At 37.1% G+C, this 18,086-nt stretch overlaps 1 protein-coding gene across 7 annotated transcripts in view; it reads right to left on the bottom strand.

Moving 5' to 3' along the window:
• Positions 1 to 18,086, bottom strand: part of RAPGEF2 (Rap guanine nucleotide exchange factor 2) — a 209,940-nt gene that overhangs the window by 125,901 nt on the left and 65,953 nt on the right. For 6 of the 7 annotated variants that reach the window (XM_015593293.2, XM_015593295.2, XM_015593294.2 and 3 more), the window contains exons 3-4: positions 14,476 to 14,532; positions 1,611 to 1,694 (exon numbers count right to left, since the gene is read on the bottom strand). In XM_015593293.2, coding sequence (XP_015448779.1) covers positions 1,611 to 1,694; positions 14,476 to 14,532 — 141 coding nt within the window. The remainder of the gene's footprint in view (positions 1 to 1,610; positions 1,695 to 14,475; positions 14,533 to 18,086) is intronic. The other variant, XM_025050413.1, reaches the window with a different exon arrangement.

The raw sequence follows: 18,086 nt of genomic DNA, 5'->3' as shown, positions 1-18,086 counted from the left end.
AGAGTGTTGGTTGTTATTCTATACACCCCTGGGAAACAGAATTGTGGAATTCTAGGAGCTGGTTCTCAGGGTCATTTCAAGCTTCTTAAGCAGAATCCTACCCACCACCCTATACTGCCAGAGTTTCCTCAGTCATAAAATGCAGGTAAAAACTGTACCTATCTCAAAGGAAAGCTGTGTGGAATTAAATAATTCAACACATATAAAGCATCTGAAATGGTGCCTGGCAAGCGGAAAGCACTATCAAAGACTTAGCTATTTTTCCACCATTATCATGTTATTACAACAACTATTACTACTTCTATTACTACTACTGCCACCATCAACTATTACTATAACTATCACTACTATCTATAAGAACAACAAACAGGCAATAAACAGATCAGTCCTCCCTCCTGGAATCATTTTCCAAAGAGACTTATGCCTGCCAAAACGACCTTGGAGAAGCAGAAGGGCAAACAGGCATGAGCACTGCACTGAGGGTTGTTTTTCATTGGCTGCAATGTGCCCCTGGCACTCTGGCCACCAGGGGCCATCTCGATGCCTTTATCACCACACCCAGGCTGATATCGATGCCCTGTCCCAGTCTCACTGACTCTGTGACTTTTTATAAAAATTTATTCACATCTTTAAAATAGATTCTTAACAGGTCCCTGACGTATTCAAAATTATTCATCAAGACTGTATTTTAATAAGTTTCTAAGAGAGTTAGGTTATAGAAGGTGAGGAGGGAGGTGGTAAACACCACTCTTTAATAAATTCAGTCAATTCAAATAAAATATTTATTCAGTGATTTTAAATAAAGACATTTCATCAGTTAAATTTTTAAAAACTTTTAGTCAAAATAAAAATATTTAATTGTGGAAAAAAAACACAATTGGGGAAAAAACAACTACTGAAACTTAGTAGCGGACGCCCTCAGTCAGGGAACCTGAACATGGGCAGCCCCATGAACAGATAGATGAGTCCTGAACCTCTCTGGCCAGAGCTGGTTGGAACTAAGCACACATCAGCCCTGAGCCCAGCCAATCAGATTGCAGCCTAAAGAATCCAAAGAAAAGACACGGGCACTAGAGTCAAATGGTGTAATCATTAGGGACATAAGGTCATAAATCAACAGTTGGCACATACAAGCCAAAGTCACAGGGAGAAAAACATTAATAGCCTTAGAGAGCGGGAAGCCAGTCCACAAACAGATGCAAAAATGAGAGACCATATGGTCCTGAGAGGCAGAAAAGTCAAATTTCTAGTCCCATGTGGTCTCAATGAACTTTCTTTTCCTCTCTTTAGATGTTTATGAGACTGCTTCTTATAGAAGCAGATTTTATTCCTATGAACAAACGTGTCCTAAATTAGCCTGACATGTTCCTGTAACAAATGGACATGTCATCAGCATGCCTTTTATTCCTGCCTTTTGTTAAAAAGATTGAAACAGTGTTTACAACATAAAACAGTCCTTTCTTAAACATTTATGTATTAACACCCCAAGCTACTGCCTTGGCTTTGTGTCAGTGGAAGAGGAAATAGGAAGAGTAAAGAACTCAATTGAGTTCCACAAAAGAACTCAATTCTGCAAAAGGATAAACTATTACAGAATGTCTATACGATACCTGCTTCTTGGAAGAAACATGGATTCCTTAATGAACACGGAACCAGAGAGGAGGATATACCAGCAGGTCCCAATATCATCAGGACTGAAAAGAAAAGATAATTGAATCAATCAAAACATATACAGCATAAAGTGTAGTGACCGTGTTACTTTCAGAATCATGAAGAACAATGAAATAGCATAAAACACGTCCATAAAAATAGTATTTTCAACTATTGGAATTATTTCTTTTAAATTATTTTTATCCCTTACATAAACTAAAGATATTTGTCAGTATATTTAAATATTTTAAATGCTTCTTAGACATATAAGCTCCATGAGGATGGGGATACCAATCCACATTTTATTTTTTAGTTTAGTTTTTTGAACTGACAATACTTTCTGTTGCTTCATAAAACAAAAAAAATATAGAAATAAACAGTAAAACTCGGTCTTCCCAACTCTTTCACCTGTCAACCAAGCTCCCACATGCCTCTGCCACACTTGGATGTTCTTTCAGAATTTCTTTATGCATATGCACACTTTCCCCTGTCAACCAAGCTCCCACATGCCTCTGCCACACTTGGATGTTCTTTCAGAATTTCTTTATGCATATGCACACAAAAATGAACACATATTCTTATTCCCTCCGCCATTGTCTTTCTTTTTACAGAAAATACAGTACACTCTACAGTGTTCTTTCTTTTGTGCTAAATCTTAGAGATCTTTTTATCAGATTGATATCTTACGAATGTGCCATGTTTGACTTCAGCATCCCAAGTCATTTCAGTTGTTTTTAATCATATGCAATTATTTTTTTAAAAAGTAAATAAAAATTGCAATGAGTAATCTTGTATCTATGGTAGGAACTGTAACAAGTAACCAGAAATGCAACTGTTGGGCCAAAAGGTAGAGACACTGCGATTCTGAGAAATATTGTCAAATCGTCCTCCACAAGTGGTTGGCAACTTGTTTATTTACTTGCTTCTCCACATCCTTATTAATATACTTTGTCACATTTATTTAACAAATGTTCAACTATTTTATGATGAGGGCTGTTCTAAGTGCTTAGGATACTTCAGGGATCAACAACAAAAAAAGATCCCCACCCTCATGGAGCTTATATTCTGGTGGGACAATACAGATAATAAACAAAAATAAATACATTAGAAAATTAGAAATCAGTGCTCTAGAGAAGAAAAAATAGTTTTGAGTAAGGAAAACAGGTTTGGGGTGCCACAGTTTTAAATGGGTGGTCAGGAAACGTCTCCTTGAGAAGAACATATTTGAGCAAAAAAGATCAGTTAGTGAAGTGGATCCCTAAGGGACCAGCACTGCAGGCAAAAGGCAGAGAGGATCTCAAGTGTAAGTGCAAAGGCCACAGAACAGCACTGCCTAGCAAGGCGGCCAGTGTTCTGTGGCTGAGCGGAGTGGGTGAGGGGCAAGCCACGGGGGAGCTCAAGGCTTTCTATCACTGAAGCCTTCAATTAGACTTCAGGGTTTCTGCCAATCTGCTTGATGAAAACAATGTCTTAATGTAATTTTATTTTTCATTTTTCTCATTATTAGAAGAGCACCTTTTTTCTTATTTTCATGAGCCATATCTATTTTTTTTTCTGTGAAATCAGTTCATAACCTTTAGCAGATTTTCTATTAAATTGTGGGATTTTTTTTTCTTATCTTATCTTTTCTTATCTTTTTTTTAATCTTTTTTTTCTTATCTATCTTAACTTTATAAAAATTATCCTTTTGAAAGCATGAGCTATGAATATCTTCTCCCCCAGTTCATTGTTTATGCTTTGACTTTGTTTACTGTGCTTTTGGCCATGTGTAAGTCATTTTATTTTATAAAGTCAAGTCTATCACATTTATTACTTAGCATACAGGCTCAGCTACTATTGAAACAAAGCAAAATAAAGCTAAACAGCAATGGCTTAACAAGGAGGAAGTCCATTTCTCTCTCGCAAGCATGGCAGCCTGAGCACCGGGATCCCCAGGCTGATATGCGGGCTCCGTGGAACAGAGACCCTGGTTCTTCCACTGTGTGGCTCTGTCATCTCTAACTCGTGGCTTCCATCTCATTCTAAGGTGGCAGCTCCACAACTCACCACCATATCCACGTTCCAGCTAGCGGAAGGGGTGGAGAAGAAGGACAGAGCACACTACACTTCTTTTAAGAGCACAACATGAGAGCTACACACTACACACTACACCTCCCTCAGAGCCCAGTGAATCACATGCGAGCGTTGACAACCTCTGCGAAATCTCTTTTTTTTTTTTTGAGGTGGGGGGAGGAGTGGTGGTGAATGGATTCCAAAAATTTTTAAAGGACACTGAATTCTATTTACAATACTAAATAACTAAGTTATTTATTTAAAACGCCAATCACTATCACCTAATTATTTTCATTTTGTTATTTGCTTCCTAAGCACATCAGCAGTTGATCACTGTTCCTCCCAAGTCCATCCTCGACCAGTTTCCCAACTACATAGTCCTCAACAGCAACACCCCAAGAAAATAGTGTCAAACAGAGTTCAGTTCCAACAAAACCATAAAAGTAAAATGATTTCTCAAATGAAAATGCTAAGTCTTTCAAACTTATGTCAAGAAAAAATGTGTTCTGCCAGATGCAAGAACAGTTTAAATTATTTTTAAATAACAAGTAATAAAACACTGAAAAGAAGAAAAAAAGGAATTATTTTATAAACCTATTTCAATCTGCTCTTACAATGGTCCCTTTATCACCGAAAAGTTGGTCTGGGAAATGAAATCTAGAAAACTAGCAAATTAAGGTAGATTACCACTCACTAAACATGTAGTTTTGGGAAAATTACTAGAGCCACTGCAAGGATTAAATGAACAATGCTCATTAAATGCAAATAATAATTATTCTATAGTTTTTTTATTATGTTAAAAAGTACAATAAATGTTACCATGGTCTAAATTAACTGTGACATAGAGGCTATAATAAATGTTCGCCAGCTTTTTAGTCATTCCATATCTGCCCCTTTTGAAGGCAAAATTACTATGAACAAAATAAATGCAAAGCTTGTAAATTTGGCTTTCCTGGCATTGATCATAAAATACCTATGATCTAAAGTTGATAAAAATACTGTGACAGCAAATACTCCGGCACCCTGAATACTCACTGATTACCCTATGATTAGGGGTGACTCTTCATATCAGGAAAATCTAGAGATTTTAAGTAAATCTAAAGATTTTAAGTAAAGATAAGAAACTCATTCTCTCAATATCTCCCATTTATTATAATTTTGTTTACTTAATAGATGACTGTTTTTCTACCATTTCCAAAAATAATCAAAATTAACTCATAAGAGCTACATTTGCTAGCACAGGCATTTGCAGAGAATAATCATTCAATCTACAAACATTTATTGAATTTAGTGGACATTTACTATACGCCACGACAAATAAGATCGCAATTTCTGTATTATTGAGTTGTCTCTTTTAAAGATTCAGGTATTACAAAAGTAAGCTAATGAGAACTAACACTAAAAAAGCAATAAATCTTATTTTAAAGACATTCTGGAAATAGCTGTAAACTAAAGAACCCTCCTCCCGTCCTCTCGTCCCACCCATTCCCCACAGAACTCATGCTGGTTTCTGTTCTGAAAATTCCCTAAGTAAAATCTTTTACTTAGTCTTAATCATCCAGAAAATTCTCCTGGCTTTATTAGAAATCATCGTACTAATCTGATCACTTTTTTAACTTTCAATTATGCCTCGGGCAGGCAGTATTTCAATATAGGGCCCAGCCCCCACCCTTCCAGGTCCATAAATACTCCCTCCCCACAGTGCAGCTGTTATTTGAGAGGTTTTATAGCAGTTTTATATGTGCAAAGTAATGATTGTTTGGTTTTTGTTGCTTTTTTTTTTTTTTTAAGAAAAGATGAAAAAGAAGTTCTAAGAACAATCCTTAGCAGCAGCAGTAAACTTTTCTACACTTAAAGGTAAGCAAAATTAATCCGAGATCTTGTTTGCAGACAGACCCTGGCAATGAAACTGGCTAACAAAAGACTGACATTATCATTATCATCATCAGCATCAGCATCAGCATCATCACCATTATCTAGAACTAATGCTGAGATATTATTCTGCCCAGTGGTTCTCAAGCTTTAATTTGTATATGAATTACCTGGGACATAATTAAAAATGAATGTTCTCAGGATCTACCCATCCCATCCAATGCCCCAGCTTCTGATCATTAGGTGGGAGACCCAACACAATACCCTTTAAACAAATAGCCCAGGTGATTCTTATGCATGGACTTATCGCATTTGAAAACATTCAGAAAATTGTCTCAATATCAAGCCCCAAACGAGAACAAATGGCAGAGGGAAAAAAAAAAAAAGACTACAACTCTATCACTATCTATGCATGTGTTTTATTCGTCAGTGTTACTTTAATTTTTCTCAAATAATTGTTTTGTGTTTTTAAAACTACGAGCTGAGAAGTCCCTTCAACAGTTGTTGAAACGACAAAAGCTGAACCTTGGAAAAACTCTGACTGAGCATTTCCAAATAACCTTAGTCTTAACACCACCAGTATTAGGTAGAAAAGAGACACCTATGATTAAAGAAGTACATATAGCAAAGTAGTACTCTGCAAGTCTCTTTGATCAGCCAAAACGAACACTTGGAAAACACCTAAAATTCTGAGACTGAGCTAAGAACGATTTATTTGAATCCAATACATCCCACTCTACAAGCAACAAAAGAGCCATTAAAGCCTAGACATATGACAAAGCACACTGAGTGGCTCCTTTTTTTTCCCCCCCACTGACAGGGAGGAAATGAATAAAGCCAAACAAAACAAGCAGACAAAATATAAACAGACCAGCACAAAATGATCGATTCACCTTCCAGTATAATCAGATAGGACTCTGAAAGAATCAGAAATTAATTGTCCCTATGGCCCATTATCCCAAGTCTGAAACGGAATGGCAGGTTTATACTTAGAATGATGAGGAAAATATATCATCTCATCCCATCCTTTTCCCACCTTATGATGTCCTCTTACTTCTCAACGCAAACCCACCGCTACTGACTGGCTGCTGTCCTATCTGTCCCTTCCCCTCGCTGTCAATCTGCCCCAGATGCTTGCCTCTCTCCGGCTTCTAAACCACATTGTACCTTACAGGAATGGCTCAAGCTCTACTTCTCTAATAAAATCTCACTCACTGTTTTCTAGACTCTAAAATACTTATCCCATTTTGTTTTACTCTACTTTATGACACTGAACTTCCTTTTAGGCAGGAACTGTGTGCTACATCTAAGTAGAAACCGGGCACTACTTTAGTTAGCATTTGCTCAGGTAAATCAGACCATGACATGCTTCTGCTTATAACTCACGGATCCTTAACTTCTGAAGGAAGTCCAAACCCCTTGGCTTATTTAGCACATGAGGGAAGCAATATTTTGCCATGCAGAGAGCCATGGATTTAGAACATATTCTTTCATAGCTGCCATGTGACCCTGGTGACGTTCAATTCTGAGATTCTGGCTCCTCGACTGTAAAATGGGGATGTCAATAGCTTCTTCACAACAATACTTTGATTTAATCTGATAGTAATATGGAGTGCCTTGCATAACAAGTACATAAAATGTACTAGTTCTCTTCCTCTCTTACAACCATAGTTGAATGAGCCAATCTACAACTTTCTTTTCTGCTCCAATCCCCAACATACCCTATGCTGCAAACTTCACCCTGTTCAGCTAGACTACACTTTTTTCCCACCTAGGACTCAGGGCCTTTGAACAAACCTGCTGTTCCAGCTTCTAAATAGTACCTTGTGTCTAGTAAACTTCTTATTCCTCCTTTGAATTCCAAGTTAACTACCACTTCCTCTGGGAAATGTTTTAGTATCTTCCAAATAAAGTGAGTCATTTTCCTCTTGGGTTCCTAGCGCACTCTGTATAAGGTTCACATTAATCAGGTGCCAGTCTCAGAATTATTATTACAAGTCTTCCACCATTAGCTTTGAAACTCTTGTAACTCATCGGTACCCCCAATATACACACTACGTAATGTATGATTCGTACGTAGGTATTTTCTTAAATGAATGAAATAATAATTGAATAGATATGGTATTAAAGTGTCTGAAAGTCAAAGGTGTTAGTTACAATTCACCAGTAACTGGAAAATTGAAGCCAGGCTTAAAGAATTTCCACAGCAATATCCTAGAAGTCCACAAGGTGGCGATGTCCCCACATGAGAGCTGTGTGCGCTGCTCCACATTGTCTATTTATAAAGCAGTAAACTAATACAAGTGACCAAATTGACGTTGAAAGGGGGTTGAAAGAATAAGCTAATAAATCAAAAGAAAAAGAAAACTGATTAAATCAACAAAGACAATTATTAGAGGGCAAAAAAGTAATGTGAAAAAAGCTACTTTATTCAGCTGTTAATACAATGAAGTGGAGCCCAATCAGTCAAAAAAGGCTATTTATGGAACGAAAACAAGGGGGACTGAGAAGGAAGAGAAGATTTGTTATGAAGTGGGAGCAGCAGTGCAGTGGGAGATGGCTGTGGGCAAAGCCTATTATTAAGCTAGTATAACATTCAGCTCAAAATGCGCCTCCTGCCAACGGCGATCGCGGACACCTAAGTCTTCATGCGTTTGGCGGGGATCAGGGGGTGGACAAAACAGAAAGTGAAAGAATGGTGCCCATGCAAAATCCAAACAGTCTGGGAGCAGCAGTTAGTACTTTCCGAGTTCACCCTGACGAGTCTGTCCTTGCATGGGAGGGCACTGGACAGAAAGGGATTCCTCCGACATCAGCAGGCCAAGTGCAACGTGGCCTTTGCGCACACGCCAGAAGGGGCACCTTTACAACTGGCGACATTAACAGGGGCATTAAACATGGGGAAGCAAAAAGGGTTGGTAACCACGTGGTAAATGAGAATGGGTGACACAAGCACTGGCGGAAGGTCAAAGTGGGGAAGACCACCCAGGGAGCGGGGGCAACGCAGAGTCACAGAGGGGTCAGGTACAGCTGAGGCCACATGTACTGCCACACAGACCTGTGGGAAGCCGGTGGCCATCTCAGAGAAATAGAGGCAGAATTCTTATCACCCTGGGGCTATTGGCCCCACAAAACCTGAGCTGAAAAAATCAGAAAGAGAAATAAAACGAAGGCTAACAAAAGTTCCAATAACTAAGTGGAGACAACTAGCAAGGAATTCCAGAGAGCCTGCCACAGCGACCAAAGCCAGAGAAATACCTTTCTTTTCTGGTATCTACTGTTTCAGCAACATCATCCAACCAAAGGATAAAACCAGAAAACAAGAAGTCTTCCTACGTGTCTCCCTCTCCATGATCTGCATCGCATTCTGTTGGCTCTCCTCAAAGCCTGTCTTAATGGGAGGCCTCTGCTGAAGTTCAGGGCCGCATTTTTGCTCACCTGTACCATTAATGTGTGATACACTCTTCTGACCAGCTTAGACTTGTACTCTCAATGACGTGATTATGCCAAAAACCAAAGTGAAAATAACTTTACATATATTTACATCAAATTATCCACAATGCTTTCATGGGAGTCCAGCAGTTAGTTCAAGATCAGAGGTTTCTCAAGCCCCTTGAGACTTCGTGCGGTCCAACCTCTTTCCACCATAATAGTAACTGCTACTGAGCTGAGTAGAATTTCCTATGAACAAAGTGTTCCACTGCTTAAAAAAGGAACTTCTAACAAGGGCCATCTTCCAATTTGGAGATGGCTTTTCAATTACGTAATAATTTTAATCTTTTCCTCACATTACATTACTTCTGCTACTGGATTTATCAAAAAATTAATAATCTTATTTATTTATTTCTGCTCCTCTGCTGGGGTTTCTGAGAGATAAGCTCAAAGACAAAATATGTACTTTTATATTTGTATGATCAGTGGCACACAATCGTTTCGCTGTTTTCTTTATCCACACATACAAGTATAGTAAAAATCATAGAAACGAGGATGAGGAGGATACTTTAAAATAGTGGATACAGCTTGCTGGGGAAGAAAGGGAAGGAGATTTGAAGTATTTTGTTTCTAAAAAGAAAAAAAAAAGAACTAAAGCAACATAGGTAGTAAATGTGGGTTTGAAATCACTTCAGAACAAGACTGTAATACAAAATAAAGGCTTGGCCACGTCCAGCAGGAAAGAGCAGGACAATAACCGGATATGGGCCAAAGACTCAAACGAGAAGTTCCTTAAGCAGGGAAGACACTGGCACACCTACAGCCTGTAAGAAAGGGGACGGGAGCAGAGGTTGACAACACAGGTGAGAACAGGAAAAGCTGCACTGTGCAGGAAAAAGGACCTTTTCCTCCTGGAGGGACGAGGACGCAAATACAGCTGCAGATAAACTGGGGATTGTGAACAGAAAGTAAAGCTTGGGGCAAAGTTGGCTGGTAAGGGAGCAGGAGAGCGTGAAGGGGACAGTCGTGGGCTGGTGGCCTTGCAGAGAAGCGACTTGGGAAAGCTGCCCTCCGACAGGAAACCAAGTCGACAAATGGAAAGACTGCGATAGCAGTGAGAGAGAACAGCTGAGGCTTGACGTTCTAAATGGCACATTTACAGATTTAAATGAAAATGCTTTAAAAGGCTCAACTGGCCTCGATGCAGCCTTTTTTTTTTTTCTTTTTTCATGGAGAAACAATTTCCTCTCCTGCAATAAAGAGAGATAAATCCCTTTAAAAACTACTTAAGAAGACGCTTTAGAAAACCAAGCATTTAGTCAGACATGTAGAAAATGGGCACTGAGGAAGAGTTACACGTATTTAGAGTGCGGGTACGTGTGTGTATCTACACATTTCAAAAAAATTCTTTAATGGTCGATTTTTCCAATCTGAAGGTTTTCAGCACTTTATATGTAACTATGCATTAAAATGCAACAGTGAAGATGCTTAGCCATTAAAGAAAAACTAAAGCTAAAAGGACACCTTGTTTTTTCTCATCTCAGATTAAATTCTTCAAGAAAGATATCTCTAAATTAAAGTCCCTCGGGTTTAGGAATTTATATTACCACCTTGGTATTCCCAAGCTAGCAAAATAGCTTATATAATATAATAGATAACAAATGAAAGAAAGCCGGAAATTACCTGATAGTCTTGTCCATTGGGTAAAGTTGTACCAATTCTATCTAACCTTTTGGTGCAAACGAATACAACTAGATTCTAATGGGGAATTCTAAATTTTTAGAAATTCAATTTTATCAGAATTGCAACTCTCCCCAAATCTCAATACAATTTAAAGCAACATTTTTGTCATCCTGTTCATCTATGTTAAAACAATAACACCGTGGGAGTTAGAGCATTGCTATCGTTAATTCCTTCCTAACAAAAGTTTAAAGCAGTAAAAAAATTGAAAGACCAAAATATGAATTATCAAAAAAATGATGATAATGACAACGATGCTAGCGGCTAAGATTTTTGTGCACTTACTATGTATGAACTTCTCTGAGTTCTTTATACATAATATTGCATCTTATCCTCACACCAACACTAAAAACTTGTACTATTATTATTGTTTCCATTTTATAGATGAGAAAAATGAGGTACAGAGGTGGATCAAAAGAGTATTATATTTACCCGGTGAAATTATTTTTAAAAATCCATAGACTCAGAAGTCACCGGCACACGGAGATAATAAGGAAAATGAATACTCATGTCTTGTCCATAAAACCAAAGTCTGGAAGTCTTTGATATCCTGATGACACTGTGTGCTTTACACTCAAGGGAAAACACGAACAGACAAGTCACTTCTCCCACGTGGTAATAACAGCGGGCCCCCAAAGAGGAGTGGTGTCATTAAGCTACCACAGATTTACATACACCACAAATACAAGGGCTCTTTAATTTTCAAAACTACACCTACACAAATTGGTAAGAGCAGAAACATGTTTGTTCAAGGATCACAGAAGAAAACGCTTCAATTACCCTCATCACAAGACTGGCCAAATACAAGGCATCTGATTAAATGAATCTACAATTAGTCTCTGGGTGAATTTTTGGTCTTAAGAAGTCATTATCCACTGAATATTCACAGACTTTTCATTTCTTAATAACATACCACCTAATTCTAACTAGTCAAAAATGAGCAATTGCTACAAACAACTCTTGCTACAAATTTTAGTCTTAGTGCATTCAATTTAGGATTATCTAAAAAATGGCTTTACAATGATCAATTTGGTTCGCACTCACTGTCCAAACTTAGTTTTAAAAAAGCAGGTATATTTAAAGATACTGTAATCTAACTTCAACTTAAATAAATAATAAATAATGTTAGGGAGTCAGGATAATGTAGGCAGAACTGCTAGTGAGTTTCTGTTGCCACCATCACGACCCTTGGCAAGGCCAGCAGCACGGAAAGATGACCTGCTTCTCCCAATATGCATACAGGCATTATGATTTTTTATTGGTGCCAATCTTTACAGTGGCATGAAAAAAGCTGGAAAACGCTGGTGAGTGGGGTAACAGCTAAGGATGCAGAATCACAGTTTCTGGGCTCAAATCCAGGTCCCATTTTGTGCAGTGAGACCTCGGGCAAGTACGTCATCCTCTCAAAGACTCAGTTTCTTCCTGTCTAAAACTGAGGTGATGATAATATCTACCTCACAAGACAGCTATGAGGAGGAGGTAAATTAATGCATGTATAAAATACTTCATTAGAGTATGTGGGGCATAGGAAGTACTTGTTGTTTATTATTACATCATCACCAATACTACCAAAACCACATTTCAGAAGAGAAAGACAAAATTATAGAAAGTTGACACTTTCTATAGACTGCTTCAACAAATTTCAATAATATTCATCAGAGATTTCCAACTCTGACATTTGTATACCTATTCCACTGACAGCTTTTAATTGTTCTTCAAGGAAACAAATATTTTAAGTTGTTTACAGCTTAATTTTTTCAATAAATATGTTAAAGGCAATTGCCCCTGATGTTAGTCTTTCCCTTATCAATATATATATATGGATATATGTTCTTGTAAGCCCCAGATGGATTTACAATTTCCTGCTAAACAGCCCCTAGATATTAAAGTTTCATGAGTTACACCCTACGAATCATCCTTGGTCACATTCACCTGTATCTTCTTGTAAAATCTACCCTTGACTTCCCCATTCCTTCCATCTTTACCTCAGTTCAAGCTCTTGCAACCACAGATGACTGCAGCTGTCTCCTAACTGACCTCCCTGCCCATCCACTCTATCTAATCCACCCTTTTGCATTTCCATACAGGCACAGACATTGCCTCTGACGGGATGAGTAAGTTCGGAAGGTATTCGGCCACATCATTTTGCTGCTTAAAAACTGGCCACCAAGCTATAAATTAAAAGAGATTTAGCAAAATATCACAATGGACGGACCTTATTCAGATCTGACTCAAATAAATAAACTGCAAAAAAAAAAAAATTTTGAGACAAAGAAATTTGAATATTTTCATGTATAAAGAATTATTTTTTTTAAGTTGATAATAATACTATGGTTTGTTTTAAGTCTATCTTTTAAAGACAAAGATACATATCAAAATAATTACAAATAAATTGATATTTCTGGATTTACTTCAAGATAATCCAGTCAGAGGTAGGAGAAGAGGAGTAAGTGATGAAACATAACTGGCCACCAACTGACAATGTTAGATGATGGATGTGTGAAAGTCTGTTATACTGTTGTCCCTAAGATTGTGAACATTTGTAATTTTCCACAATGAAATGTTATTTAGGAGGGAAAAAATTCATTTCCAGTTGCCTGAAGAATCTAGATCAATTTTTTAACAACACATTCACAAGCAAGTTTCACAGCCCTGCCTCTTCTCTTGATTCATCATCCTGACCCACCCACCACATGCCAATCACATTAAACTGGCCACAGTGTTCAAAACATCAGGGCAGGCCACTTCACCTCCCTCCATCCCTGTACATACTGTTTCTTCCACCAACAAAGTCTCTCCGGGCCACTGGACACACTTTTGAGACATAGTTTAAAGACCCCCATCTCTGAGACTCTCCTCAGTTCCTTCAAGCCTTCCCCTGCACTTCCTCAGTACATGTCTATACTCTCAGCTGTTTTGCTGGGCTAGTTTTTGTTGTTGATTTCCTTTTAGTCTACCTTCTATCTCCTTCCAGAGGTTATACACTCCTTAAGGGAGAAGCTGTGTTTTATTTATTTCGAAAGCTATTCCCTGTAATATGCAAGGAAAGCAGTAATTATTTAGCAAGTTGCTTTGAAAAACAGGAAGGAAGGTCACCAGAACAATTTTCAGTCATGGTACACATTATTAACAAATAATATGTCTAGTAAATCAGAGTTTACGTATCTTATTACACCAGTATTTACCTACTGTACGTTTACTACATTCTTAAAAAAAAAAAAAAATCAGTCTTCATTTTTTCAAGGAATATGTTACACATCTTTAATATTACACAATATTAAAGAGGAAACTGTGCCTAAAGAGATGTGGGCAGCTAATTTTCCTGTTTCTAAAAGAACCATAAGCTAAAATGTGATATTTCTGTTTTATTTACATCTCATTTGGTGTGGTTGTGGAAATGTATATTTTGTTCCGTTGAAAACACTATACCCCATTTCTTATTTCATGATAAACATGTCAAAATACTCCATAATGCGAAATAGTATCTATGAATCACACATGAGAGATATATAGCTATAAATGGGAACTTACCAGCAAAAAACTATAAATGTTAATTTTACGACAGGAAAAGGCTGAAATGTTTCACATTGCTAAACTATGAAAAATTAAGTTAATGCAAAAGTAAGGTAATGTGGACTTAGCAAGCTGTTACTAATATTTCTTTCATTCTTTAACGAAATCATTTAGTTGCTGCATTATACAACGTACAAAGAGAAAGGAAACACCTACTAGTATAAAACTTCATTTGCTTCATGTCTTTCATATCGCACAGTTTCACACATTAACCTGTAAAAGAAATAAAGTCATGAGTTCAACATTTGTCTTGAAAAAACATACTAATAGTTTAAAAACATAAATGAGCCATGTAGTCTAGAAAGTTAAGATTATATGGCTTGTCACAATCACTTATGAATTAGCCTCAAGATAAGTATTTTTGGTGCCTAGGTTAACAACATAAAATTAAGTCTAATAAAGAGATACTAGGGAAAAAAAAAAACATTTTGTTAAATGTCAACTTTGACACATTTATTTTATAGGGGACAAAATTGTACATTTTTTTTTATACTTTGTAATGATATGGACAAATTAATGTTCTCCAAGGTAAACAGAAAATGAGAAGAAAGCTTAGAAAGGAAAACCTATTCATTTAAAATGTGTTATATAACGTCATTCACAACTCAACAGAATGTTACTTAATGGTATGGAATTTCAGACAAAAAGTAAGCTTTTATTAACTCAGTATTTTTATGACTATGATTAAATGGAGGCTTTACAACCTTGAAGAATTGTTTCAGCTGATTCATTCCTGAGGGGAAAAAGTTATGGAAATTAACTTTTTAAATGTTTAAATATTCAAAATCACCTCATGAACAGCATCTTTAAGAAGCATCCTATTATATTAAGCCCAAAAATATAGAATGCAAAAGAGAGAATGAAATGACTATGTCTTCTTATGAAGAAATTAGTACATAGGACAAGTTGACTATAAAAGTGAACATTTTAACAGTACCTCCATTTTGGTCAATGGGGCTACTACTAGTCTCCAGTCTGAAACACTGGGATCAACCCACATGTATTTTTCCTCTGTTTGCTAAATCTAATAAACACTACATGCTCTTAATCTTTCCCTTGAAAATAACGCTCTTGGGTACACTTTTTCCTTGTTCTTTCTGCAAGATAAGAATGACCACCCTATCTTGGAGGTCATTCTTATCTTTTCAATCCTTTACTCCAAACATTCAAAATGAATGTCAATTAACTCTAGGAGATAGCATCAAATCTCGAATATACATCACTAAACACAGTTTTCTTCCATAGATTGAATCACACCTTTTCTTCACAGAAAAGGATAGTCGCAAGTGATGGATCCAAAAATATCTGGTCTTAAATTAAGCAACAGACTCTGCTTTGTTATTATCCACACTTTGCTTTTCCCAGGACAGAAATTCTCCTCTGAGGGTTGTCTAGGCGCACTATCCCCATGATCTCACCCTCTTCCCACTCCATCACTTGGCCCTGGAACTCCAAAGAAAAAGCTCTGAAAGTTATCAGCATCCTCAGTGTTATTTAAATCCTTTCTGTCCTTATCTTAATTCTACTTTTTGGCAGCAATTGATGACTCCTTTTCCCTGACAGCATTATCTTCTCTAGATTCCTGTCCTCAGTCTCTAGGTTTTTCTCGTAAATGTATTAGTCATTTTTTCTCCTTTGATTCTCCCTCCATGCCATTCCTCCACTTACGGCTAAAGGTTATCTATCATCTCCAGGGAACCCTGCAGCGCTCTTCTCTGCGTCATGTACTCTCATCCAGTCTATGATTTCAAATTTAACCTATGAACTGATGACTTCCACAGCAGTGCTCCAGACCTAATCTCTCACCATGATATCCACTCATCTAAACGCTACTCAGTGTAGCCACTGGCTGTGTAATGGCCATTTCACATTCCAAATGTCTAAAACAGATCTTGAATTTCTTCCCCCAAAATCTGCTTTCTTACAATCAGTACCCAATTGTTTAGGCCAAGAACCTTGGCATCCTCATCCTTGATGCCTCCTTTTTCTTCACATCCCATCTTTCTGCCAGCACCTGTTTCCAAAATATATCCTCCAAACTGACCAAGTTCATCATCTCCCCTGTGAAAACCAAGTATGAGCCATAACTATCCCACAACTATCTCTAACCAAGTCTACAAATGGAGACTTCTGCTTCTATATTTGCATGTCTATTGTCCATTCTCCACACAGATCTTTGCGAATGTTAAGTCAGATCTTTTCATATCTCTGCTCTTAACCTCCACTACCTTTAGAAGAAAATAGAAACTCCCTGTCCTTGAATACAAGATCCTACGCTATTTACTATACTTACTTTACCTTACTAGGCCACAGCCCCTGCCTTCTCATACACCAAGCCTGTTCCCATGACAAAGCATCTGGGACCCATTTACACTGTGGCAATCTTTGCACAGCTGCCCCAACTCAAACGCTACCTCCTTTTTTTGACTACAAAGTCAAAGCAGCCCAACACTCATTCTTACCAGGCCCAACATAACATACATCTGAATAAAACAACATTGATCTATTATCTAAATCTTGTCTGCCCCACTGGGAACATAAGCTCCAGGATGGCAGTGATTTGGTCTACTTCAGTGCTGTATCTGCGTGTCCTACATCAGTGTCTAGCACATAGTAGGCACACAATCAATAACCATTGACTGAAAAAATCAATTTAGCCAGTGCCATCAAAAAATCATGATAAAATTTTCTATATGTCAATGTTCTAAAAAAATGAAAAAGCACCAAAATTTTTTTATTCTTAAACATGTTAGGGAATGTTTTATCAAAAGTGCATTACCTTTACTGAATTCTTAAAGAATATACTAACTATAATTTAGTTGTTTTTTTTTTATAATCTTAAAGTACACATATAATATTAATCACACTCAACCATAACGCTGAAGGATATATACATATAGTTGAGCAGGCTCTTGTTTCCAACCCTGAGCGGCCCCAGACAGGTACTCTGCTTTTTATAATTTTTGGCTTCCACTCCTAACTATAGCATCCTCTTCCCCTTTGGCCAACATGCTGCTTCTAATCCATGTGGATAAAGTGAGTAAACATTATAAAATTAAAGTCGTGTTGAAAAAATATACAGTTTTTAAATGAAATCTAATAACCTTTACATTGCATAGAGTGTGTGATCTTATAACAGACAATTAACTGCTCAGAATCAGTTTATTGATTACGTATGAATGGGTCACAATAATGCAAAGCCAAAGCTTTCAAATAAATGAAAGCCTCTCCCATCCCTCATAGTAGAAGACTAATATTGTTCTACTGCCCATTACTGAATAAACAGACTGAAATCTTGAGTAAGAGCTATTTTTTTCTAAAATTGGAAAGCACTATTATGTAGAAGTCTGTACTGTTCTATATTAATCCTGGGGTAAAATTTTTATTTATGAAATTCAAGTAAAACGACTTATATAAGTATGATAGATTTTTCCCAGAAATGGCAATTTAAGCTGTTTATCCAAATTGTTGAGTTAATCTGTACCTCTTTTTTTGTTATTCATTTGAGTATTCTGCTCATTATAAAGCTGGACTTAAGTTAGCTTCAGCTGATGTTTCCTCAAATATGGGAAACTAATAACTTTTTAACACAAATAGAAGAAGAGAAATACCTTAAAGTCCCCTCTCTGTAAATTCATGCCAGCAAACAAAACTGTATAGTCACCAAAATACTTTGTAACGTGTAAATAGATGAAGACATACCCTTGAATTAATCAGTTGTTTCTAACCAAAATTTACCTTTGAAATGGCAGAAAACTGATGGTTCT

Source organism: Pteropus alecto, unplaced genomic scaffold (assembly GCF_000325575.1).
Source record: "Pteropus alecto unplaced genomic scaffold, ASM32557v1 scaffold166, whole genome shotgun sequence".
In the NCBI taxonomy this organism is placed as follows: domain Eukaryota; kingdom Metazoa; phylum Chordata; class Mammalia; order Chiroptera; family Pteropodidae; genus Pteropus; species Pteropus alecto.
The sequence above is the reverse complement of the archived record's forward strand: the minus strand, read 5'-3'. Positions and strand labels throughout refer to the sequence as shown.